The sequence below is a fragment of the Anser anser genome (assembly GCF_964211835.1).
Source record: "Anser anser genome assembly, chromosome: Z".
NCBI lineage: Eukaryota > Metazoa > Chordata > Aves > Anseriformes > Anatidae > Anser > Anser anser.
The window spans coordinates 88,411,478-88,431,757 of NC_139723.1; the positions used below are offsets into that span (position 1 = coordinate 88,411,478).

Here is a 20,280-nt window from a genome sequence, read left to right on the forward strand (position 1 = left end):
GAACGGAGGGTCGGAGGACCCCCGCCGGCGGCAGCCTTCTGCCGGGCCTTCCTTGCCGGCGAGAGCCCCCCGGCCTGGCCTGGCCCGGCCCGGCCGGCCGCGCGCAGGTCCCGCGGCGCTGCTCGGTGCCGCCGGGGCGGGCGGCCCGGGGCCCCGGCCAATGAGGCGGCGGGCGGCGGCGCGGCTCCGGGGAGATGGGCGGGGCATGCAAATCACGCCGGAGGGGAGGGGAGGGAGGGCGGGCGAAGGGGCGGGGCGACCGCTCAGAGGAGGCCGAGCTGCGCCAATCAGCGCGGAGCGGAGGTCGGGCGCAGGGGCTCGGTGGGCGGGGCACGCGGGCGGCGAGCCGCGGGGAGGGAGAGGCGGTGCCGGGAGCGGGGCATGCAAATTTCGCGCGGGGCCGAGCGAATCGGGCGCGCGGGGGCCCGAAGGGGCCGCTGGGAGGCCCCGTCGACGCGGCGGCGGGGCGCTCGGGGGTCGCGGCTGCGACCGGAGCGCCCGAGAGTGGGCGAGGGCGGCGGGTTGAGCCCCGGGAGGGCGGGGACGAGCGGTGGAGCAGCGGCCGTGAGGTGGGGGTGGTGGGCGCGGGAGGGGGTGTGTGTGTGTGAGGATGTGTGGTGGTTTGCTGCACTTTAATGCCCAGCACTAGTGGTTTGGAGGGTGGGGCCGTAAGTGGAGCGTTGCAGGGGCTTCCCGCCTCTGCCAGTGAATTGGCGGAGTAATTAGGAACCGGCTGTTGCTTCGCGGGATGTTCAGAATTTTGGTCTGGTAAATGGAAAAGGATCCTGGGGTGCGTATCTGCATCCTTGATCGTAGCAGCAGGAGTTTTGACGACCCTTGGTTGTTGCATTATCCCCTGTGTAAAAGGACTAGTACAGCGGTTCACTGAAACTGCGCTATTGAAACAAATGACCGTGGAGCCACCACCTTACTCACGTAAGGTGATGATATTAGAGGGGATGGAAAGCAAAGAAGGTGAAGAAGAGGAAGAGATCTACCAAATTACACCGCAGAGAAAAGTTTTGCAAAAATCAACAATTTATAAAGAAGAAAAGGGGGGAATTGTGGGAATAAAAATGTTGTTTTTGCAGAGTTACGTTGTTTAGAGGGAAGGAATGCGGTGTTGAGGCTCGCAGTGATAAGAAAGCTTAATGGACAACCTTGTAAAATGCAGACAACCGGACTCCTCAGAGCAGCTAGATGAAAATCATGGTGTCAAGTCAGATCAGTGAAGAAACATTACCACTTCAAACAGTAAAAAAGTCAAAAGAAATTTGAAATTGAACAGGCCGGCAACTGAAGGCCACGTAGTGTCTGTGAAGCGTCGGATAGGTTGTGAACCCGGAATACCCAGTCAATGGGGAAACAGGGGAGGGTCCCGGTTGTCGAGAAAGAAAGTACATAAACCGTACTGTGTGACTAGTAGGCGCGCTCCTGCTTGTGGGACGCGTGCCATTGCGATCGCGAATAAATTACTGCTTCACTGAGACCCTCGCCTGAGCCTAAGCTACTGGCTACGGAGTGTTTCTCACACTCCCTGCGCGTAATCCTGGCTACAATATACCGCGTTATCAAAGGTGCCTTTTAAACAACATTGATAGAAACTCAGGGGGCGATAGTACTGACCCTGGGTGTGGAACTATCCACGCAGGGAATAATCCACACTGCACCAAATATGGTAGCCACAGGAACGCCAATATACATAGCGCACGCCAGATGCAACGTGAGAATCCTGCAACTGGATGGCCTGTCCCAAATGGCGAGAGGTGGTACTGGCTACGTGGCAATAAAGCCAGGAAGGTGTTGCCCCTGGGATGGAAGGGAGCTTGCACCCTGGAGGCAATAATTCCAAACGTAACTATTATTGAAGACCCACAAAGCCAAAGGCCCCTTGAGACCACACGCAGGATTAAGCGGACTCCAGACAATTCTCTAGTAAAATTCTCTAGTATTTCACAGCTTTGCAAGGTGGTTTTTACCTTGGTTAGGGGTGGGTGAATTAGAAAAAGCTATTGTAAATATCTCCGCTATAACTGAAGAACTAGAAAATAAGTTTGATAAGTTTGCAAAAATAGGACTGTAGAATCGAATAGTATTCGATTCATTAATAACCTCATAAGGAGGAGCGTGCACTGTAATTAATGCTAGTTGCTGTATAGATGTAGATCAAATGGGACGGATTTGACTGATATTTGGGGGGAAAAAAGTATACTGGGGGGGCGTGGGGAGGAAAGATCCTACATAGAGTAGCTCAAGATGACAGTTCCTGGGCATTTAGAAACATTTGGGAGAAACTAACTTCGTGGTTACCTGAACAGAATTGGCTCAAACCACTATTTGTTGGTATTGTAAAAATAATGGCTTTGTACGCCTCCCATCCCCCGTGACATCCGAAGAAGACTATTGCGCCTTAACGTTGGAGAAACTCAAGAGCGCGGTACGTGAAGAGGTGCAAAAACAACAGTAGGAGTAAGGAAAGGAGAGGAGGGAACTGTGAGAAACTAAGTTGTGTTTTTGCAGTAGAGAACTAATTTTCTGTATTCCGAGGTAGCTGTGCAGTCATAATAAGGAGAAACGCTACGTGGGTAAGCGGACAGTAGGCGGCCTCACTGTTCCGAAATAAGGCAGAAGCTTGAGGAAAAACAGGTTGAGCAGGCTGGGAACGGTAAAACAAAGATCACAGGTTCCTGAAACAGAAGAAAGGGAAAAAAAAAAAAGGAAATAAGAAGGGAGCAATTAAAGGGTTGAAAAAGAAGTAAAATTGTACATACATGGTATAGAGGAGCGTCGAGTAGCTTGTGAACCTGCAGTACTCGGCCAATGAGGACACAGGGGAGGGGATCAGGCGTCGGGGAATAGGGAATAAAAGTTGATGCTGTGCTTACTGCAATGCGCTCCTGATCGGCAGGACGCCCGCCACTGCAACCGCGAATAAAATAGCCTCAGAGAAGTTCGTGTGTCAAGAAAATTATTTGAGACGTTTCTCGCAGATATACTTGACGAGGGAGGACCAAGAACACCCGCGCCTTCTTTAAAATAAATAAAAAAATAAATAAAAAAAGGCATCACAGGGGCAGCCTGAGGGTCGCCTTCCCACAGGGAAGCGGCGCCGTGATTGGCTGGACCGTGAGGGCGGAAGTGGCGTCACGGCTAGCCTTAACTCAGGGCGGAAACGCTCCGTGATTGGCTCGGAGGAACCCAGGGCGGAGGTGCCGTGCAGGGCTTGCCGGCACTATGGGCAGAAGCTGTCGGGCCGGGCCGCGCTGGGCTCAGCTCGGGCCGGCCGCCGAGGCGCGGTGCCGCAACGAGGTTGGTGGTCGGTGCCGGGCCGGGCCGGGAGGGGACGAGGCGGCGGGCGGTTGGGGCGCCACGCGGTCGGCAGCTTCTGCGGAAACGGCCCTTGTGCGGGGCGGGGGCGGCGCCGCGCCGGAGCGGAGCGGACCGGGCGTGCGGCGGCGTCTGCACTGCGCGGGGCTTCGGAGGGCTGGGGGGGAAGGGGGCGAAGCGGCGGGGGGGGGGCGGTTGCGTGCGCTTGGCCGACTCCCCTCTGGGGCGGATGGACTGCTCCGTCCCGCGGCATGCTGGGAGCTGTAGTTCTGTGGCGCGCGGCCGGTCTTTCCCCGAGCCGGGGCCGCGGCCGGGGCCGGGCCGTGCGCGCCGGGAGGCGCAGGTTGCCGCTGGCTGCGAGCGCGGCTGCCGGCGGTGAGGCGAGCGAGAGCCTTCGGGGGCGCTTCCCCGGAGCGTCGGGCCGGGAGGGGTGGGGGCTGCGGCGGCCGGGCGCGGGTCCTCGCTGCGCTCGATCGTCGGGCTGCGCCTCGGAGGTTTTCCTCCCCCCGCGTGCTGACGGCCGGCTCTCTCCTTTCCCTGCGGCTCACCAGGGCAGAAGCAGCTCCCCGCCGCTGGGACCCCCGCGGGGTTTGTCGCCGAGCGAAGGTGGCGCAGCAGCTGAAGGGAGGAAAGCTGCAGCTGGCGTGCTGCAGTCGCAGGTTTCCCAGGAGAAAGAGCAGCCCGTCTGTCCCAGCTGTCCGGGTAAGTCGCAGCGACCTCCGGGTGAAATCCAGGTGTGCTTTAGTAATTTTCCTGCACCTCAGGCTCAAAGGCCTGATTGAATTTGCATAACTGTGAACGGATGAACAGATTGGAGGATTTTTTTTTTTTTTGGAAGGAGGCAGTCCCTAAACCGATGCAGTCTAACTGCATCTAAGATGTAGGTTGTTACTTCCATAAGCTATAAAGGAACTTTACATGTTTTTTAAATGGAGTCTCATGTGCGTGCGTTTGGCTTGTCCTGATGGCTGGTGTAGGTGATTGCTCACATGACCAAAAACTCCTTGTGCTGATGTTGGATCTGCCCGTTGGTAAAGGACCGCATGTTCAGCTTTTTTTCCTTACCGTGTCGTAGTTATTTTATTATTTTCTTTTCTGAAAGAAAGGGCGGATTTTTCATTAGTTTCTCTGTGAGCATATCGAACCAGATTGCAGTAAATACACATAAGCGAGTAGGCTGCAGCGCGTACTGGTCAGTATCAGAGTACTACTCTGCTAGCAGAGGAGAGCCAGATGAAGATGTTCAGGGTAAGGGCTTGTTCTGCCTCAAGTTGAAGGGAAAGATGCTGAAGTTGAGCATCCCGGGGAATGTTTGTAGGACTATTTTTAGACGACGAAAGTTCAAATGGCTGTCGATGAAGGGGATTTTGTTGGCTCTTTTAGACAGCTATTCCTACCGAAGATCCCATCGGTTACAAAAGGTGGTAACCTTGCAGTTTCTACGGTCTGTAGCAAAATAAACTGGCAGATGAATAAATGAGCAGGCACAAATACATGTGACTCTATAGCCATGTTGTGGTTTAACGTAGCTGGCAGCTAAGCACCACATAGCCGTTGGCTTGTCCTCCCCTCTCCCTCTCTGGGATGGGGGAGAGAAATGGGAAAGTGAAGCCTGTGGGTTGAGATAAAGGCAGCTTATAAAAACAGGAAAATAATAATAATAATGATAATAGTACTACTAATAATAATGTGCACAAACAAGTGATGCGCAATGCAATTGCTCACCACCTGCTGACCGATGCCCAGCCTATCCGCAAGCAGCTGGTCCCCCCAGTCCTGCTAGCCACCCCTATATATTGTTTAGCATGACGCCAGATGGTATGGAATACCCCTTTGGCCAGTTTGGGTCAGCTGCCCTGGGTCTATCCCCTCCCAGCTCCTGCTGCATCCCCAGCCTGCTGGCTGGCAGGACAGAAAGAGAAGCTGGAAAGTCCTTGGCCTGGTGTAAACACTGCTCTGCAACAATTAAAACGTCAGCATGTTATCAACACTTTTCTCAGCCTAATCCAAAACATAGCACCCTACCAGCTACTAGGAGGAAAATTAACTCTATATTAGCTGAAACCAGGACAAGCTGAGGTTAAATAACCTGCAGTTTCTTCTGTTTTATCTTTCAAAGAATGTTCTTGCTGAGCGCCTGAGCTTTTTGCTCACCTTACCGAGGAAAGGAATGGCTGTGCTTCTTCCCCCCTCATCCCTATTTTTTTTCCTCTTCTCCCTCGATGACAGGGACTTGAAATGTTTTTCTCAGATGTCCATGTGAAAGTTTTAAAGAATGCTAATGGTGAACACTGACAGAATTGGGTGACTTTTTAAAGGTGGAGGGTAAAGAACGTGGAAATTCCTAGTACGTTAATGTTACTTTGTTAACAAAACTGATGTAATAGCCACTTGCTGTTTCTGTTTTTTTGGTTTGGCTTGGTTTTCCTTTCAGTAGTCTCCCGAAAGGCTTTTGTTGACAAAACTTTGGTCTGCTTCAGCTTTAAGAATTACCCTAGAAATAATGAACAAGTGCTTGCAGGGCTTTCCAGAATGCTAATTGTAGTCAGTCAAGAATGACTTGGGAGGCAATTCCTTTCACGTAATCGTAGAGTGGTTTGGGTTGGAAGGGACGCTTAAAGATAATCTAGTCCATCCCCCCTGCCTCGATCAGTGGCGTCTTGCACTAGGTCAGGTTGCTCAAAGCCCCATCCAGCCCAGCTTTGAGTACCTCCAGTAATGAGGCCTCTACAACTTCTCTGGGCAGCCTGTTTCAGTGTCTTACTACCCTCATTGAGAAGAACTTCTTCCTTTTGTTCAATCTAAATCTATCTTCCTTCAGTTTAAAACTTGTCTTGCCTTGTCGCTACAGGCCCTGGTAACAAGTCCTTGCCTGTCTCTTTTGTAAGTCCACTATACGTGTTTAAAGGTAGTAATGAGGTCTCCCCAGAGCCTTCTCTTCTCCGGGCTGAAGTGTGACACAGCCCTTCTCCTCGTGCTGGCTTGCAGGTCAGTGCCGAGCTACCGGAAGGAGGTTTTTATGTACTTTGCTACTTCCTTCAAAGGGAAGTTCAAGTACAGACAAGCTGACTGAGAACACTCCAAAGTGGTAGACGCGAGACGTTTTGTAGGACGCCAGCTCTTTTCCTCTGTGAGCGGAAGGAAAGCTTGTTCGGACACAGGTATCTATCACAGAGTGATGCAGCTCTCGTTACCACTTCTGCTGACTCCTGAAGTGTTCCTATGCGCTGGTCTGATATCCCTGCCCATCTGTGGCAGAAGAGTTTGTCCCTCAGATTGCAGAAGCAGCATTGTGGAATTTAGGTTTTGGAATGTATTGAGATTGTACTCCTGAAATCTGATCTATTTCAAGATACTACCTATCCTTTCAAACCTTGCTTCTCTGAAATCCAAGTCGTTGTCATTACCCCAGAAATACTGAAGGGAGAAATGCTCCATTGAGCAAATTATCAGAAAGACAGAATCAATTTAGGCAAGCCTCTCTCCCGTGGAATTTGTGGATTCCTTAAACTGGCCTGGCAGGAGTATTTGAAGTAAATACTATCCAAGAAAAAATTATTCTCACGTGTCCCCTCAAGACTAGGAGATGGTTACCCAGCAAAATGCTTGCTCGAGGCACGGGCTCAACAGCTGATTAAGTAATTGGAGTGTGTGGGATAAAATACTGCAGACAGCACAGTCCACGCATTTGGTTGTTTAATGCCACTGAGATATGCTTTTATAGCAGAAATGTGTCAGAATTAACAGTAATACAAGGAAACGATGCAAACCTGGAGGTAGGCAGTGAGCTTTGTGAGCAGGGAGTGCTGGTGTGGCCCTGTTCCTCTGACTACACCTGTGCGAATCAAGTAGGGGAAGTGAGTATGGATGTGGTATTTCAGCCCTTTCAGGGAGCTGAACGTCACCTGAAAAGATGACGACATCCCTGCCCAGGAGGACCTGCCCACCACAGTCTGTAGCATTGTGTGCATTTGTAGATTGCTGGGCCTGAGAGTAGGGGACTATGGGATGTTGGGGCTGGGATTTGATTTGGGGATTCCCCCCAGCCCCACAAGCTTAGCTTTTAAGTTAAAGCTTGGAAATAAAAGAGGGAGTGAGGGAAGAAAAAAGCAAAGCCTTACAGAGCCTCAGCTCCATTGAGGAACGAATAACAGTCTGTCTGCTTCTGGAAGAACTTCCCACTGCTGAGGATAGATGGGGTGGACCCCAAAAACTAGGTGGGATTCTGTGTGAGCTGGTAATACTGCCAGCAGGACTCCATAGCTGACGAGAGACATTATTTGTTTTGATGTCCGTCACAATGAAAAATGCTTGTTTCATCCAACTTGGGGAAGTAGTATCAAACTCACAGACAAACAATATTAGTAAGACTCTATTATACAGTCATTGTGAAAGTTTAGCATAGCGAAGAAACTGTGTGTATAAGGTGAAAAATGGAGTCATACCTCTGAGAAGTCCCAGTTTGTGGTCTTTAATCTTTTTTCTTGTTTTTTTTTTTTGGGGGGGGAGGGGAGGGAAGGGGGGTAATGAGGAAGAGAGACGAACATTACCAAAAAGGTGACAAAATCCGTGCCTAAAAAGCTCACCTGCTACAGCTTTTATAAATGATCTTTGCACTGCAAGTTTCAGTTTTCATGAAGCCAAATTGACATAAATCTGAAAATTTCCATGGGTTTAAAAGAACGCTTACTGAAATATTCTTGTCATTTACAGTAATAATGGAGTGAGTGAACTTGTTCCGCATAGTGACCTTACTTTATTTTTTTTGTATTCCAGCAAACCTGTGCAATCCCAGGAGTGTAAGTACAGTCTTGTGTAGCATTGTCATTCTGCCCCACCACTCTGATATCTTACAAGGTAATACTTCCTGGATGTTGTCTACAAATTCTTTCCTTTCTTATGTAAGAGGTAGATGCATGTATTGCCTAGTTTGTCATAGATTGTTGCTGAAGTACTGTTTTATTTGTATTTGTGAAGACAGCAGAATCAAAGATAGCAGCTCGGCGACTTCCACCGAGATGGTCATTAAGATAAAACAGTGAAGTTTCTAGCATATATTAAAAAGCCTGGAGGAGTTAGCATAGCTTGCAGGAAATTGTGCTGGAAAGAGATGATATTTGACAGCAAACATGAAAATGTTGTCTTTTTACCAAGAATGATGAGAACTGCCGCGTCCGCCCTGTGTTTGGATGGGTAAGTGGGGTGAGTGAGTTAAGAGGAGCTGAGCATAGAGTTTGTGGCGGAATTGAGAAACGAATGAGATAATTTAACCTCTTTTCCGTGCATGTCTTTTTTTTTAAATCCCATACTTTTGTTATTATCAAGAATTTTAAATGTAACTCTCTATTTTAACTGGTTTGGTTTTGTGGATAGCAGCTAACTATAGAAAGAACTAAGATCCTGAAGTGTCCTTGGAGCCGCTAACTCTACTTCTTTATCTCTTCCCTAAGAAGACGTCCTGGATTTAAAGACGGTGTGTATTAAATGAAGTATGAGAAGAAACAGCTTCTTCAGACACTGGCGCTCCTCTTCTTCAGCTCGTGCAGAAGGCTGACAGCCTGTCTCACTCTTGTCAGTGCTATCCCACCAGCTCCTGTAGGAGCTCAGCACCGCGTTTGGCCTGTTGCGATCTTCCCGCTCCCCTCATTTCTGTGCTGCAACGCCACCATGCACGAGAAGTCAGGTAGGATCTGAAGACCTTTGAAATTGCTAAAGAATCAAACCTCAGCTGTCAGTTTTAGCCCATTGTATTCCAGACGTTTGCTTTGCTGGATGATGGTTTCGTTTTTGATTTTGTAATACGTTCTTTGTAGAGGTTATTTTAAGCAGACAAGTAGGTAGCCTCCTTCTTTCGGTGGATTTGTGCAGGTTTTAGCTGAGCTTTGCACATCTGAGCGATTGCCCAGTGGCTGTTCTGGTCTTGACGCGTCCCTAAAACCTTTGTCCGGCTCGCCCCTCCTCTTTGTGTATTAAGATGCATGTTTGCGTAAAAATTATGTACACCGTGCATAAGCCCCCCAGTGGTTATGGGGCATTTTCAGCATTTCACAGATAAGACTCTGTGTTTACTTAATCACTTAGGCATAGTCCTGGCTTTCAGCGTAGGCATAGCTAATGATTGTTATTCAAGTGGTTATGAAGTTCCCAACGTTTGTTTGTTTATATATATATATATATGTAGAGAGAGAGAGAGATACATACACATATGTATATGTATGTATATACATAAATGAAACTGAGTCTGTGGAGTAAAAGACTTGTCTGCTTGCTGTATATACTCACGTATCAGCAGACTCATACGCAAGCTGATCCAAACTGGGTGCCAAGCTGTGCCTTTTTTGTCGCATGGAATATGCAATCTGTGCACCTCAGGTGTACCTTGTCTATTAACTATCTCTTACATCGTGCTACCCCATTAATATCAGTGGATGTACCCAGCACCACCTTGGGGCTACATAGAATGTGGAAATTTCTAGTATGTTAATGTTACTCTGTTAACAAAACTGACGTACTAGCTGCATGCTGTTTCTATTTTTTTGTTTTTCTTTTCAGTAGCCTCCCCAAAAGTTTTTGTGGACATGTTGTGTATCTTTTCTTGTTCTTCCAGGATTCACTTGGCAGGGAAGACAACCATGGAATCCAAGGGCTGGGGACAACCATCTACCAGATGGTTGTTGAAGATGCCTTCGGTCACGTCATTTGTCCTTTTAGCTCGCCCTTTCCTTTATCTTGAGTTGAATTTTTGTGCAGCGCTATGTTTGCAGTGGTAACACTGCTGCTGAGGTGTTTTCGATTAAAAACGATCTTAACTGTAATAGTGAATTCACTGAGTGTGGCTTTGTATAACGACTTCCACAACCATAACATTTTTCTCCTTTGTCACAGATAGGAGGAAAACTCTTTAGAGAGAGATGGAGAAGGAATTAATTATACCTCTGCCTCATCCCATGAGACCAGAAGACGTGTAGTAACTGTAAGCTGCGATTCTCAGGAGACATACTAAGCATCTCTGGTTCCTTCTCGGCCTGCCCCCCTAAGGCCTTAGGGATGAGAAATCTTAGGCTTAATGTTTTTCTCTATGAAATACTGTCGTGTTAAGGGGCGTAGCTGACTAACTGTTACGGATATGGTCGGATTCGGGGTACTGAACTACCACGGTCACGGATTCACCAATAACGTAGCACACCCTCGCTCTAGTTGTGTTCAATGAGAACTGTCACGGCTAGGAACAATGCAACGAAGGGCAGTTTATTACAGCAACAGGGACACAGGTTCTTTGGAATTGCCGGCGATAAATTCACTGTCTGCAAAAGCAAGCGAGCACGCATGAAATACACGGGTACTCGTCCTGGCTATTAACGCATTAAAAGGCACAAAGGCTCTAGAGATTTGAGTTTCTACGGAGACGCCTGGTACAACCAAGCATTCAGATCTTACCCCACGACATCCCAGTGCGGGGGGAAGAGAGGCTCAGCCCGTCGACTGATCCCGGAAGTCAGAAAGGTATCCTTCGTGATGGTATCTTCCCTAACATCCCCTTTCACTTAAGCCAATTTACATTATCCACCAATCTGTTCTCTTTAGAGACCAGTGATAGGACCCGTGGGAATGGTGTCAACCTGCAGCAGGAGAGGTTCAGGCTAGACATCAGGAAGAGGTTCTTCACTGAGAGGGTTGTTGAGCACTGGAACAGTCTCCCCAGGGCGGTAGTCGCTTCACCAAGTCTGCCGGAGTTTAAGAAGCATTTGAACTGTGCACTTAGTCATATGGTCTGAATTTTTGGGTTGACCTGTGTGATGCCGGGAGTTGGGCTCGATGATCCTTGTGGATCCCTTCCAATTCGGGATATTCTATGACTCTGTGATTATTTTCTGTCCCTTTTAGGTGGAGCTTGAGTGACTCTAGTCAGGCATATGTTGGTTATGATTTGTAAAGTTTTCTTGCTTTCGTTTAAAGCTATAGGGGTCTGAGAAATTCAGAGCGTGTGCTCAGTGAGGGGCGGTCGCAGCTTGGAGGCATGGAGCTTTTGGGATGGAGGTGTGTTTTGGTATTATAGTGATGATATAATGAGCAAAAGTTCACTAGAGTACAACGTTCTGTCAAAACCATGACAGGTGGTTGGCTCAGGGTGTGAGAAACAAAGTTGTGTTTTTGCAGTAGAGAATTACTTTTCTGTATTCCAAGGTAATCGTGTAGTCATAATAAGGAGAAATGCTAAGTAGATAAGTGAAGGGAATGAGGACACAGACTCCAAAATAGTCGAGAAATGGAGACCCTTTATTGTTCCAATGCCAGATATTATATAGCTTTCTGAACCAGCTACATGCACTGCACGCAGCTAGCGTGCGTAGTTACAGACTTCTGATTAGTGCATTCCTTTTGATCATGCATAGCCCTCTATAGGCCCGTCCGAGCCTAGCAACTTCTTACTGGTTCCCACTTTCTCTTATTCTAGCCTGGTTACCACTCTATGCCTGTGAGTAACCTTCTTCTTAACCCTTAGTGCACCGCTGTATCAATCAGCTCCAGTTTATCACCGAATGGGTCACCTGTAGATAAGTGGACAGTAGAAGGCCTCACTGTTCCAAAATAAGGTAGAAGCTTGAGAAAAACAAGATGAGCAGTGTGAGAACAGTAAAACAAAGATCACAAAGTTCTCAAAACATAAGAAAGGAGAAATTAAAGGGTTGAAAAAACACAAAAATTGTACATACGTGGTATAGAGGAGCGTCGAGTAGCTTGTGAACCTGTAGTACTTAGCCAATGAGGAAACAGGGGAGGTGATCAGGCGTCGGGTAATAGGGAATAAAAGGTTATGATTTGTTTACTAAAATGCGTTCCTGATTGACAGGATGCCCGCCATTGCAATCACGAATAAAATAGCTTCACAGAAGATCCTGTCTGAAGAAAATTATTTGAGATTTTTCTCACAAGGATGGTAAACATGCAGCTTATCAGTCTTGGTGCGCATAAGAGCATCGGGTCACCGTCTCATCACAGAGCCTATCCGTGGTGTCTCCACTCTGCTCTACGCTCTGTACTGTTCCTTAGAGTCAGCACACCAAGTTCCCCTAGTGCAATAGCATGTAAAGTTGGAGGCCTAGGGAACACTTAGGTAGCGCAGCTACCCTCCACCCTGAAAGCTTTTTCAATGCTGCACATTTTCTTTAAAATGTGAATATTAGTTTAATTTGCCTAGTTACTTAAGGCAATTACTCCACAAGTACCAGAAGCGATATTGAGAAGCCTACTTCCAGCATCTCTGTTGGTAATAATAGCTTCATACTTGTGTGCTTATCCTCATGCCTTTTCCTTTCAAATACTGGAAAGGCAGAGACTGTTCAACAGAGTCATCTCTGATCCAAAAACCAAAACTCTGATTTCATCCCAAACTAATGCTGTCTGATGTCAGTAAAACTGCTATTACTCTCGGTCATCCTGGCTGTCGCAATTGTGCCTCTGTTGGACTCTCTGTCCAACCCCGTTGATCACCCCTGTCCCGCTCCCTGCCCCCCCGGTGGTTCTTCTGTCCCTCTGCCCTGCTGTCTGTCTGTCCACCCAGTTCCTCTCTTGCTGCTTGTATCCCACTTGTGCCCTTTTCCTTTTTCTTCCTCCTTCTGTGCCTCACAGCCCATTTCTGCAGGAGGCAGCTGTTCCCCAGGGCATGGATGCTGAGACGGACGGATGGACCTGCTGGATGCCTGAGCCCCGCAGCCCCCCAGGGGAAGGGGAGAATGTCTGGGCAGGGAGTTCTGCCGCAGTCTCCCTCCCAGGAGTCCTGCGTAAGAGTTTAATAAAGTTTGCTTTCTGGCTTGTGCTGCCCTCTGTGTTTGTGGACACTGTAAGTGGCTGTGGCCGTGCTGCTAGGTGCAGGTTCCTGGGTGTGGAGGGGGCAGGGGCTGGGGTGTTGGCCCCGTGTTTATTGTCCATGGGGGAGCCAATGGACACAGACAAGCGACCTGGGTGTGGGGGCCACCCTGCTGGGGAGGCTGCAGGCGGGGGGGGGGGGGCAAGGGCAGCAATGGTGGGGGTAGGCCTGTGCTGTGTTTGCTCCCTGGGCCAGGTGTGCTGGGACTGGTCTGCGCAGAGGGAGTGATTGGCGAGCGTGACCTAGGCTGTGGCTGCTGCGGAGCAGCAGGTGAGGGAGGGCCTGGGCGTCCGTGGCAGAGGGGAGGGAAGGGTGTTGGGGCGGCTGGGTCCTGCGGGACCTGTGGCTGGGGTAGTAGGCGGCGGATCAGAAAGCACGGGTTTGACTCTGGGGCGGGGCGTCAGCTGGGTCAGGTGGCTGGGAGCGTCTTGCCCCACAGCATGCCGGGAGTTGTGGTCTTTGGGCTCCGGGCTTTTGATCGGCCACATTGGTTTCCAGAGCATGCTGCGAACTGTAGTTTCACGTTGCCGCTCAGCACGGGGCCATTTAGGATGGGCAGTTGCTTCCTCCGTGCCAGTGGAGCGGGGTGCTTTTTCTTGCCGTTCTTGTGTGGTGTTCCACGCGGCTCCCGCCGCTTCCCTGAACGAGCAGACGGCCTGGGAAGCCGTGCCTGCCGTTCTGTTTCCGCCCATGCATGGAGCAGGGTGGCGCGGCGGCGCCTGGTGTCACCTGGTGGCCGAACAGCGGGCGGTGCTGTAGGCGAAGAGGCGCTGCGGTGACGCGTCGCTCTCTGCTCCCACCTGCTGGCGAAAGGGAGGTACTGCAGACGGAGGAGATGCGCATGCGCTGTAGCAACTGCCAGGCTTCGTGCCCCGCAGCATGCCGGGAGTTGTGGTCTTTGGGTTTTGAGCTTCCTGCCGGCCATGTTGGTTTCCGTGGCATGCCGGGAAATGTAGTTTTTCACATTGCCGCTCAGCTTCCTAGTGGGTAAGGGCACGTTGCTCAGGGTAGTTACTTCCTCCCTGAGACGACATGTAAAAGTAATTCTTGAAAAAGTAATTCATGAAAAGTAATTCTTTTCCCATGTTTTGTTCATGATGTTTGTAGTGTGCCTTTTTACGTGTGTGTTTGGCCTGGAGCTGTCCTGCCTGGCAATTAGTGATGGTAGCTAACATGGTGGTCCAACAGTGCAATAATACATTGTCCTGACTCTTTTGGGAAAGACATCTGGTCTGTCTCTGGGCGAATACTCAAGCTCTGGGTGAGTACTTAAGGGCAGCTGGCACAGTCTTTTTTTCTTTTTTTCCAGCAGTAGGTAAACCTTAGGAGGAGCCGGTCAAAGGAAACAGCACTTTCTGGAACTGTCAAGTTCTTGTTCGGCAACTTGGTGATTGGTTTGATCTGCCTTTTCAGATGTAAAGGCAAGCGGACTGCTGTTTTGAAATGATAAAATTAAAAACATGAAGTTTGTCAAATGTGGCAGTGCCTGTTTGCAGTCTGTTTATTGCTTTTGCTAGTGGTAGGTAACACTTCTGAGGAATCGGTCGAATGAAAGAGCACCTTCTGGAACTGTGAAGCTCTGCGTTGGCAACTCGGTGACTGGCTTGACCTACTGTCCATTTCCAGAGGGAAGCGGAAAGCTGTTTTGAAGGGAAGCTGTTCTGAAATTAAAAAAGAAAAAAAATAATGGCGCTGCTCTATGGCACCTGGAGGACCACCGCTCTGCGTGACAGTTAAAAGAATGTGATTTGGAGATGGAGAGCAGCAGAGGTAAAGCAGCTGGGAAGAGAGGTATAAGTATTGCAGAGGTATTGCAGTAGGTAGGTAGGCTGTGGTTATGAGGTGCCTCAGGGTGTGCTTTGTCTTGTTTCTGCAGTTCCCTCGTGCAGCCGTGGAGAGGTGAATTCCCCATGTTGTGGAGTGGTGCAAAAAGGTGAGAGGGTTGTCAGCCTGGTCAGTTTCCTTCACCAAAGCTAAGGTAAGTCTTTCAGGAGAAACAGGCTGATTGCCTGTGCTGCACTCTGCACCCTGTTGACCTAAGCCAGACCAAAAACAGGGCTGCTGTTCCTCCTGCTCTCTTTATCTCTTCTCATGCACGGCCCCTCCCATTTTCCACATGATTAGGGCAGGCATTCTGCCTGGGCTGCTCTTTGGCGGTAGGGGCTTTGTTTTTCCTTCAGTCAGTTGCAGGGTTCTTTAGGTGGGTCAGAGCCTATGGACTGATGCATTTCAAATTGAGACCGGTAAGCCCATCTTTTTGAGGTAACTAGTAGGGTCTGTTAGAGCAAAGCTGCCAGGTGCCCCCCCATCTTGCAGGTGGCTGCCAAATGCCCCCCCCCCCGGCCTTGCAGGTGGCCACGTTTGAGCTTGGATCTACTTTCCAGGTACAGAGGCAAGTGGACTGCTCTTTTGAAATGATAAAATTAAATATAGGGTCACCTGTGGTGTTGAAGGGTGGGTGGTAATGCTGGCAGCTGAATGTTTATCTTTTGACCGTGTTTTCCTTTGTTCAAGCTGAAATGCAGTGCGCAATACAGGACGTTGCGACCTGAGCTACCTCAGGCAAGGTGAGCAATGAACAGAGGTAGCAGTTATTTTTGGGGTGCGGTTGTCACTGCAGTTAAGTTATTACAAAAAGTAGAATAAAAATCCATTTTGCCTTTTAGAGGTGCTCTAGGTGGCTTGAGAGCAGATGGAAACATCTGCCTCGGGGGTTAGGTGAGTGGGTGAAGTAAAAGAGCGGTTGAGAGTAACTGTCCTAGGGGTGCTGTGGCTTTTGCTGCTGTGGTTGCTTTCTCTTCTGCTTATCAGGTGCCACAGGCAAGGTGGGCTGTGATAGTCTTTAGAATAGGAGCAAAGCAGGTCACTGGAATGCTGTTTGGTTCCTGAGAAAGGTGTTGCAGAGGAAAAAGGTGGTCTGGCGTGGCAGATCCCGATGGTGGTCTTCTTCAGTAGGTGAAGCGGTGCCTGAAGCCCCATCCCGTGTAGCCTGAAATGGTGTGTCTGTGTTTGGGTTGGGGTTGCACCTTGGTGAGTGTAGGGATAGGATTTAAGCTGGTGCAGCAGAGGGCCAGGCTCCATTGTCCTGTAGTGTGTTTTGACCTATCAGCATAGCCTTTTGGTTTTCAGATAGCCTACTCAAGTACGTGATTTATGCTGCGAGTGATGTTATTACATGGAATTGATCTTTTTTTCTGGTGTGTAATCTGTTATGCTCCTAGATTTTTCTTCCTGTATAAAAACAACGGTTTGAGCTGCTTGCAGTTGAAAAAAACTTCAGTTACTTGCTTGGTCATATTGTCCTTTCAATATTCAAAGCTGCAGCAAAAGCATGGGGATTGTTGCTTCTAGAAACACCCCAGTTCTCTTGTCTGCAGTCTGCATGCTATTGAGCTAGGCCAGAAAAAACAAACAAACAAACAAAAACATAGCTGCTGCTGCTTGTGCTCTCTTTCTACTTTCTTGTGCTTTGCCCCTCCCCTTTCCCAGGTGATTGGGTTTGGGTGCTGGGCGGGGCCAAATGGTATATGAGCCCCAGGTATGCCATTAGGGAGTTCATTGTGCCTGGGCTGCTCTTTGGGGTAAGTGCTTTGTTTTTCCTTCAGTCAGTTGCAGGGTTCTTTGGGCAGGTTGGAGTCCATGGATGTCTAGATTTTAAGTGCTTGGAAATCACTTACTAGAGGGATATTTAGCAGAGGTTGCTGGCTCACTTGTTTTTGGGATGGTGGGATCCACTTGTGTTTTTGGGTTATATTTGAATCTCTAGACGTATGAAGGCACTTGCGTAACTCTCCAGAGGACTAAAAAGAGCTTGATTACACACTACAAGAGGCTTGACCACGTAGGCGCAGTATTACCAAGAGACTGAGCAGGGTCGTATCAGAGTTACCTTTTTCATCTGTAAAGGGTAAGTCTGTGAATACCCCTGCTGGGGCTGCTGTGTGTGCATGGCTTTTTGGCATTTGTGGAGCTCAGTTGTTTTTTTTGTGTGTGTATGTTCTTTTTTTTTTTCTTTTGAGAGCCAAATAGTGTGTGTGCTGAGCGTGGTTGGCAGGAGGAGGTGGGGAATTGTCTGGCAGGGGAGCTGTTCAGGATTGGTAGGTTTGGTTTCTAGGAGTGTGCGGCATCCTTCCTGTGCGATGCCGCTGATTGTTGGGCAGGAATGTTCCAGCTCGTGTGTCTTAAACAATGTAGCTTGTGCAGTGTGTGTTGTGTGGCCTGGGCAGAGTTTGCCGTGGCGCTGTGAGCGAAGAATCTCAGTTCGAGCTGGTGAGCAGCTGAAGTAAAGGAGCTGGGAAGAGAGAGGTATTGCAGCAGGTACGCTGTGGCTGTGAGGTGCCTCAGGGTGTGCTTTTCTCTTGTCTCTGCAGGGGCTTCATGAAGTCTTGGACGGGAAAATGCCCGTGTCACAGAACAATGAGGGAAGGTGAGAGTTCTATCAGCCTGGTGATCCCTGATCTGAAGCGAAGGGAAGACATTCAGGTGTTTCCCTCTGAGGGTCTGAGGTGAGGCTGGCTGGGACAGAGGAGCAGTGTGGCAGGTGGTCGCTTGCAAGCACAGCGGTCATTTTGTCCTTCTGTGTTCCCAGGTGGCATGGGTGATGGTGGCCGTTCCTTTCGAGCTTGGATCTAACTTGCAGGTACAGAGGCAAGTGGACTGCTATTTGAAACGAAAACATTAAATATGGGGTGACTTCTGTTGTTGAGGGATGGGTGCTAATGCTGTCAGCTGAATGTTCATGGTCTGACTGTGTTTTCCTTTGTTCAGGCTGAAACGCAGTGTGCAGTACAGGACGTCACGACCCGAGCTACCTCTGGAGTGACTCTGGTGAGTGATGAACAGAGGTAGCTGTTATTTTTGGGTTGTGGTTGTCACTGCAGTTTTTTTAACTATATCAAATAGGGTAAAATTCCAGTTTCTCTTTTAGAGGTGCTGTAGGTAGCTTCAGAGAACGGGTGGAAGCATCTGCCATGTGGGGTAGGTAAGCAGCTGAGGTAAAGGAGGGGATGAGAGTAACTGTCCTGAGGGTGCAGTGGTTTTTGCTGCTGTGGTTGCTTTCTCTTCTGCTTATCAGGTGCCACAGGCAAGGTGGGCTGTGATAGTCTTTAGAATAGGAGCAAAGCAGGTCACTGGAATGCTGTTTGGTTCCTGAGACAGGAGTTGTAGAGGAGAAAAGCTTTCAATAATCAAAGCTGAAGCAAAAAAAAAATAAACCACAGCTGCTGCTTCTCCTCTTTCTCCTTTCTTGTGTTTTGCCCCTCCCCTTTCCCAGGTGATTGGCTTTGGGTTCCAGGGAGGGCCTAGTGGTCATTGAGTCACAGGCATCCCATCAGAGAGCTCATTCTGCTTGGGCTGCACTTTAGAGTAGATGCTTTGTTTTTCCTTCAGTGAGTTGGAGGTTTCTTTAGGTGGGTCAGAGTCTATGGACTGATGCGTTTCCAAGTAGAGACCGGTACGCCCATCTTTGTGAGGTAACAACTGGTAGGATCTGTTAGAGTAAACCAATCTAGTAATAGGTGCCTGTATTGCATGCAGCTCTTCTTCAGGTGAGTAATTGTTATAGCATGTTTACGGATAGGATGGCAGTGTCACTTTGTGTGTTTACTTTGTGGTTCTGGGTCCCTTATGATTTTTGCCGAATTGCGGGGCTTACTTGTGAGTCTTTGCCTGTATGTCAAATATTATACGTCAAATATTATCAAAGTTACAACCTTGGTGGCAAAGTGATGGAGCAGGGTTTAGGAGATAAGTATCATCGAAGCTCCCTGTGTAAGCATGTGTCTGAAAAGAGCAGCAGTAGGCGTGTAAGGGGTAGTCTTTTTCAGGGTTAGGGACAGTTTGTTATAGTTTTGGAGCTTTTGCCTGTGGTTTGTGTGGCTGTAGAGTCTTTAGATGTTGCAGCCTTCTAGATTTTCAGTGCTTGGAATTCAGGTAATAGAGGCGTGCTTAGGAGGTGTTGCCGGCTTACTCGTTTTTAAGAAATGGTGGGGTACGGTTCCTCGACCGCATAAGCACGGTAGTATTACCAAGAGACTGAGCAGGGTCCCCTTTTTCATCTGTAAAGGGTAAGTCTGTGATTGCTGCCATCTGGGCACATTTTCGTGCCCATCACTGCAGTTAGTGTACTACATCAATTAGAGTAAAATTCCAGTTTCTCTTTTGGAGGTGCTCTAGGTTGCTTCAGAGAATGGGTGGAAGCATCTGCCATGTGGGGTAGGTAAGCAGCTGAGGTAAAGGAGGGGATGAGAGTAACTGTCCTGAGGGTGCTGTGGCTTGTGCTGCTGTGGTTGCTTTCTCTTCTGCTTATCAGGTGCCAGAGGCAAGGCGGACTGTGGTAGTCTTTGGAAAAGGAGCAAAGCAGGTCACTGGAATGCTGTTTGGTTCCTGAGAAAGGTGTTGCAGAGGAAAAAGGTGGTCTGGCGTGGCAGCTCCTGATGGTGGTCTGCTTCAGTAGGTGAAGCGGTGCCTGAAGCCCCATGCTGTGGAGCCTGAGCACGCCTCGCTGAGGATGAAGCCTGCTTTCCAGCAGTTTCCAAAACTGTGTTGAGGCTGAAATGGTGTGTCTGTGTTTGGGTTGGGGTTGCACCTTGGTGAGTGTAGGGATAGGATTTAAGCTGGTGCAGCAGAGGGCCAGGCTCCATTGTCCTGTAGTGTGTTTTGACCCATCAGCATAGCCTTTTGGTTTTCAGATAGCCTACTCAAGTACGTGAATTTTTCTGCGAGTGATGTTATTACATGGAATTGGTGAATTTTTTTTTGATGAGTGATCTGTTATGCTCCTAGATTTTTCTTTCTATGTAAAGAAAGGTTTGAGCTAATTCCAGCTGAAAAAAAATCAGTTGCTTGGTCGTATTGTCCTTTCAATATTCGAAGCTGCAGCAAAAGCATGGGTATTGTTGCTTCTAGAATAACCCCAGTTCTCTTGTCTGCAGTCTGCATGCTGTTGAGCTAAACCAGATTTAAAACAAACAAACAAACAACAACAACAACAAAAAAAAAACACAAAAAAAACCCACAGCTGCTGCTGCTTGTGCGCTTTGTACTTTCTTGTGCTTTGCCCCTCCCCTTTCCCAGGTGATTGGGTT

General features: G+C 48.9%; 1 protein-coding gene across 7 annotated transcripts; it reads left to right on the forward strand.

Moving 5' to 3' along the window:
* Nucleotides 1-366: 366 nt before the first annotated feature.
* On the forward strand, nucleotides 367-13,147 carry LOC310889648 (uncharacterized protein). Of its 7 annotated transcripts, none has more exons than XM_083817461.1 (6): nucleotides 367-564; nucleotides 3,879-4,029; nucleotides 8,104-8,184; nucleotides 8,778-9,010; nucleotides 10,213-12,595; nucleotides 12,971-13,147. In XM_083817461.1, exons 1-4 carry the CDS (start codon nucleotides 382-384, stop codon nucleotides 8,813-8,815), a joined length of 453 nt encoding a protein of 150 aa, XP_083673587.1. In that variant the 5' UTR covers nucleotides 367-381; the 3' UTR covers nucleotides 8,816-9,010; nucleotides 10,213-12,595; nucleotides 12,971-13,147. The 7 variants fall into 7 exon arrangements, with proteins under 7 accessions (XP_083673587.1, XP_083673586.1, XP_083673588.1 ...); XM_083817464.1 differs by lacking the exon at nucleotides 367-564 and adding an exon at nucleotides 3,196-3,309; XM_083817466.1 differs by lacking the exon at nucleotides 367-564 and adding an exon at nucleotides 3,196-3,309 and having other exon boundaries at nucleotides 8,781-9,010.
* The last annotated feature ends 7,133 nt before the right edge of the window (nucleotides 13,148-20,280 follow it).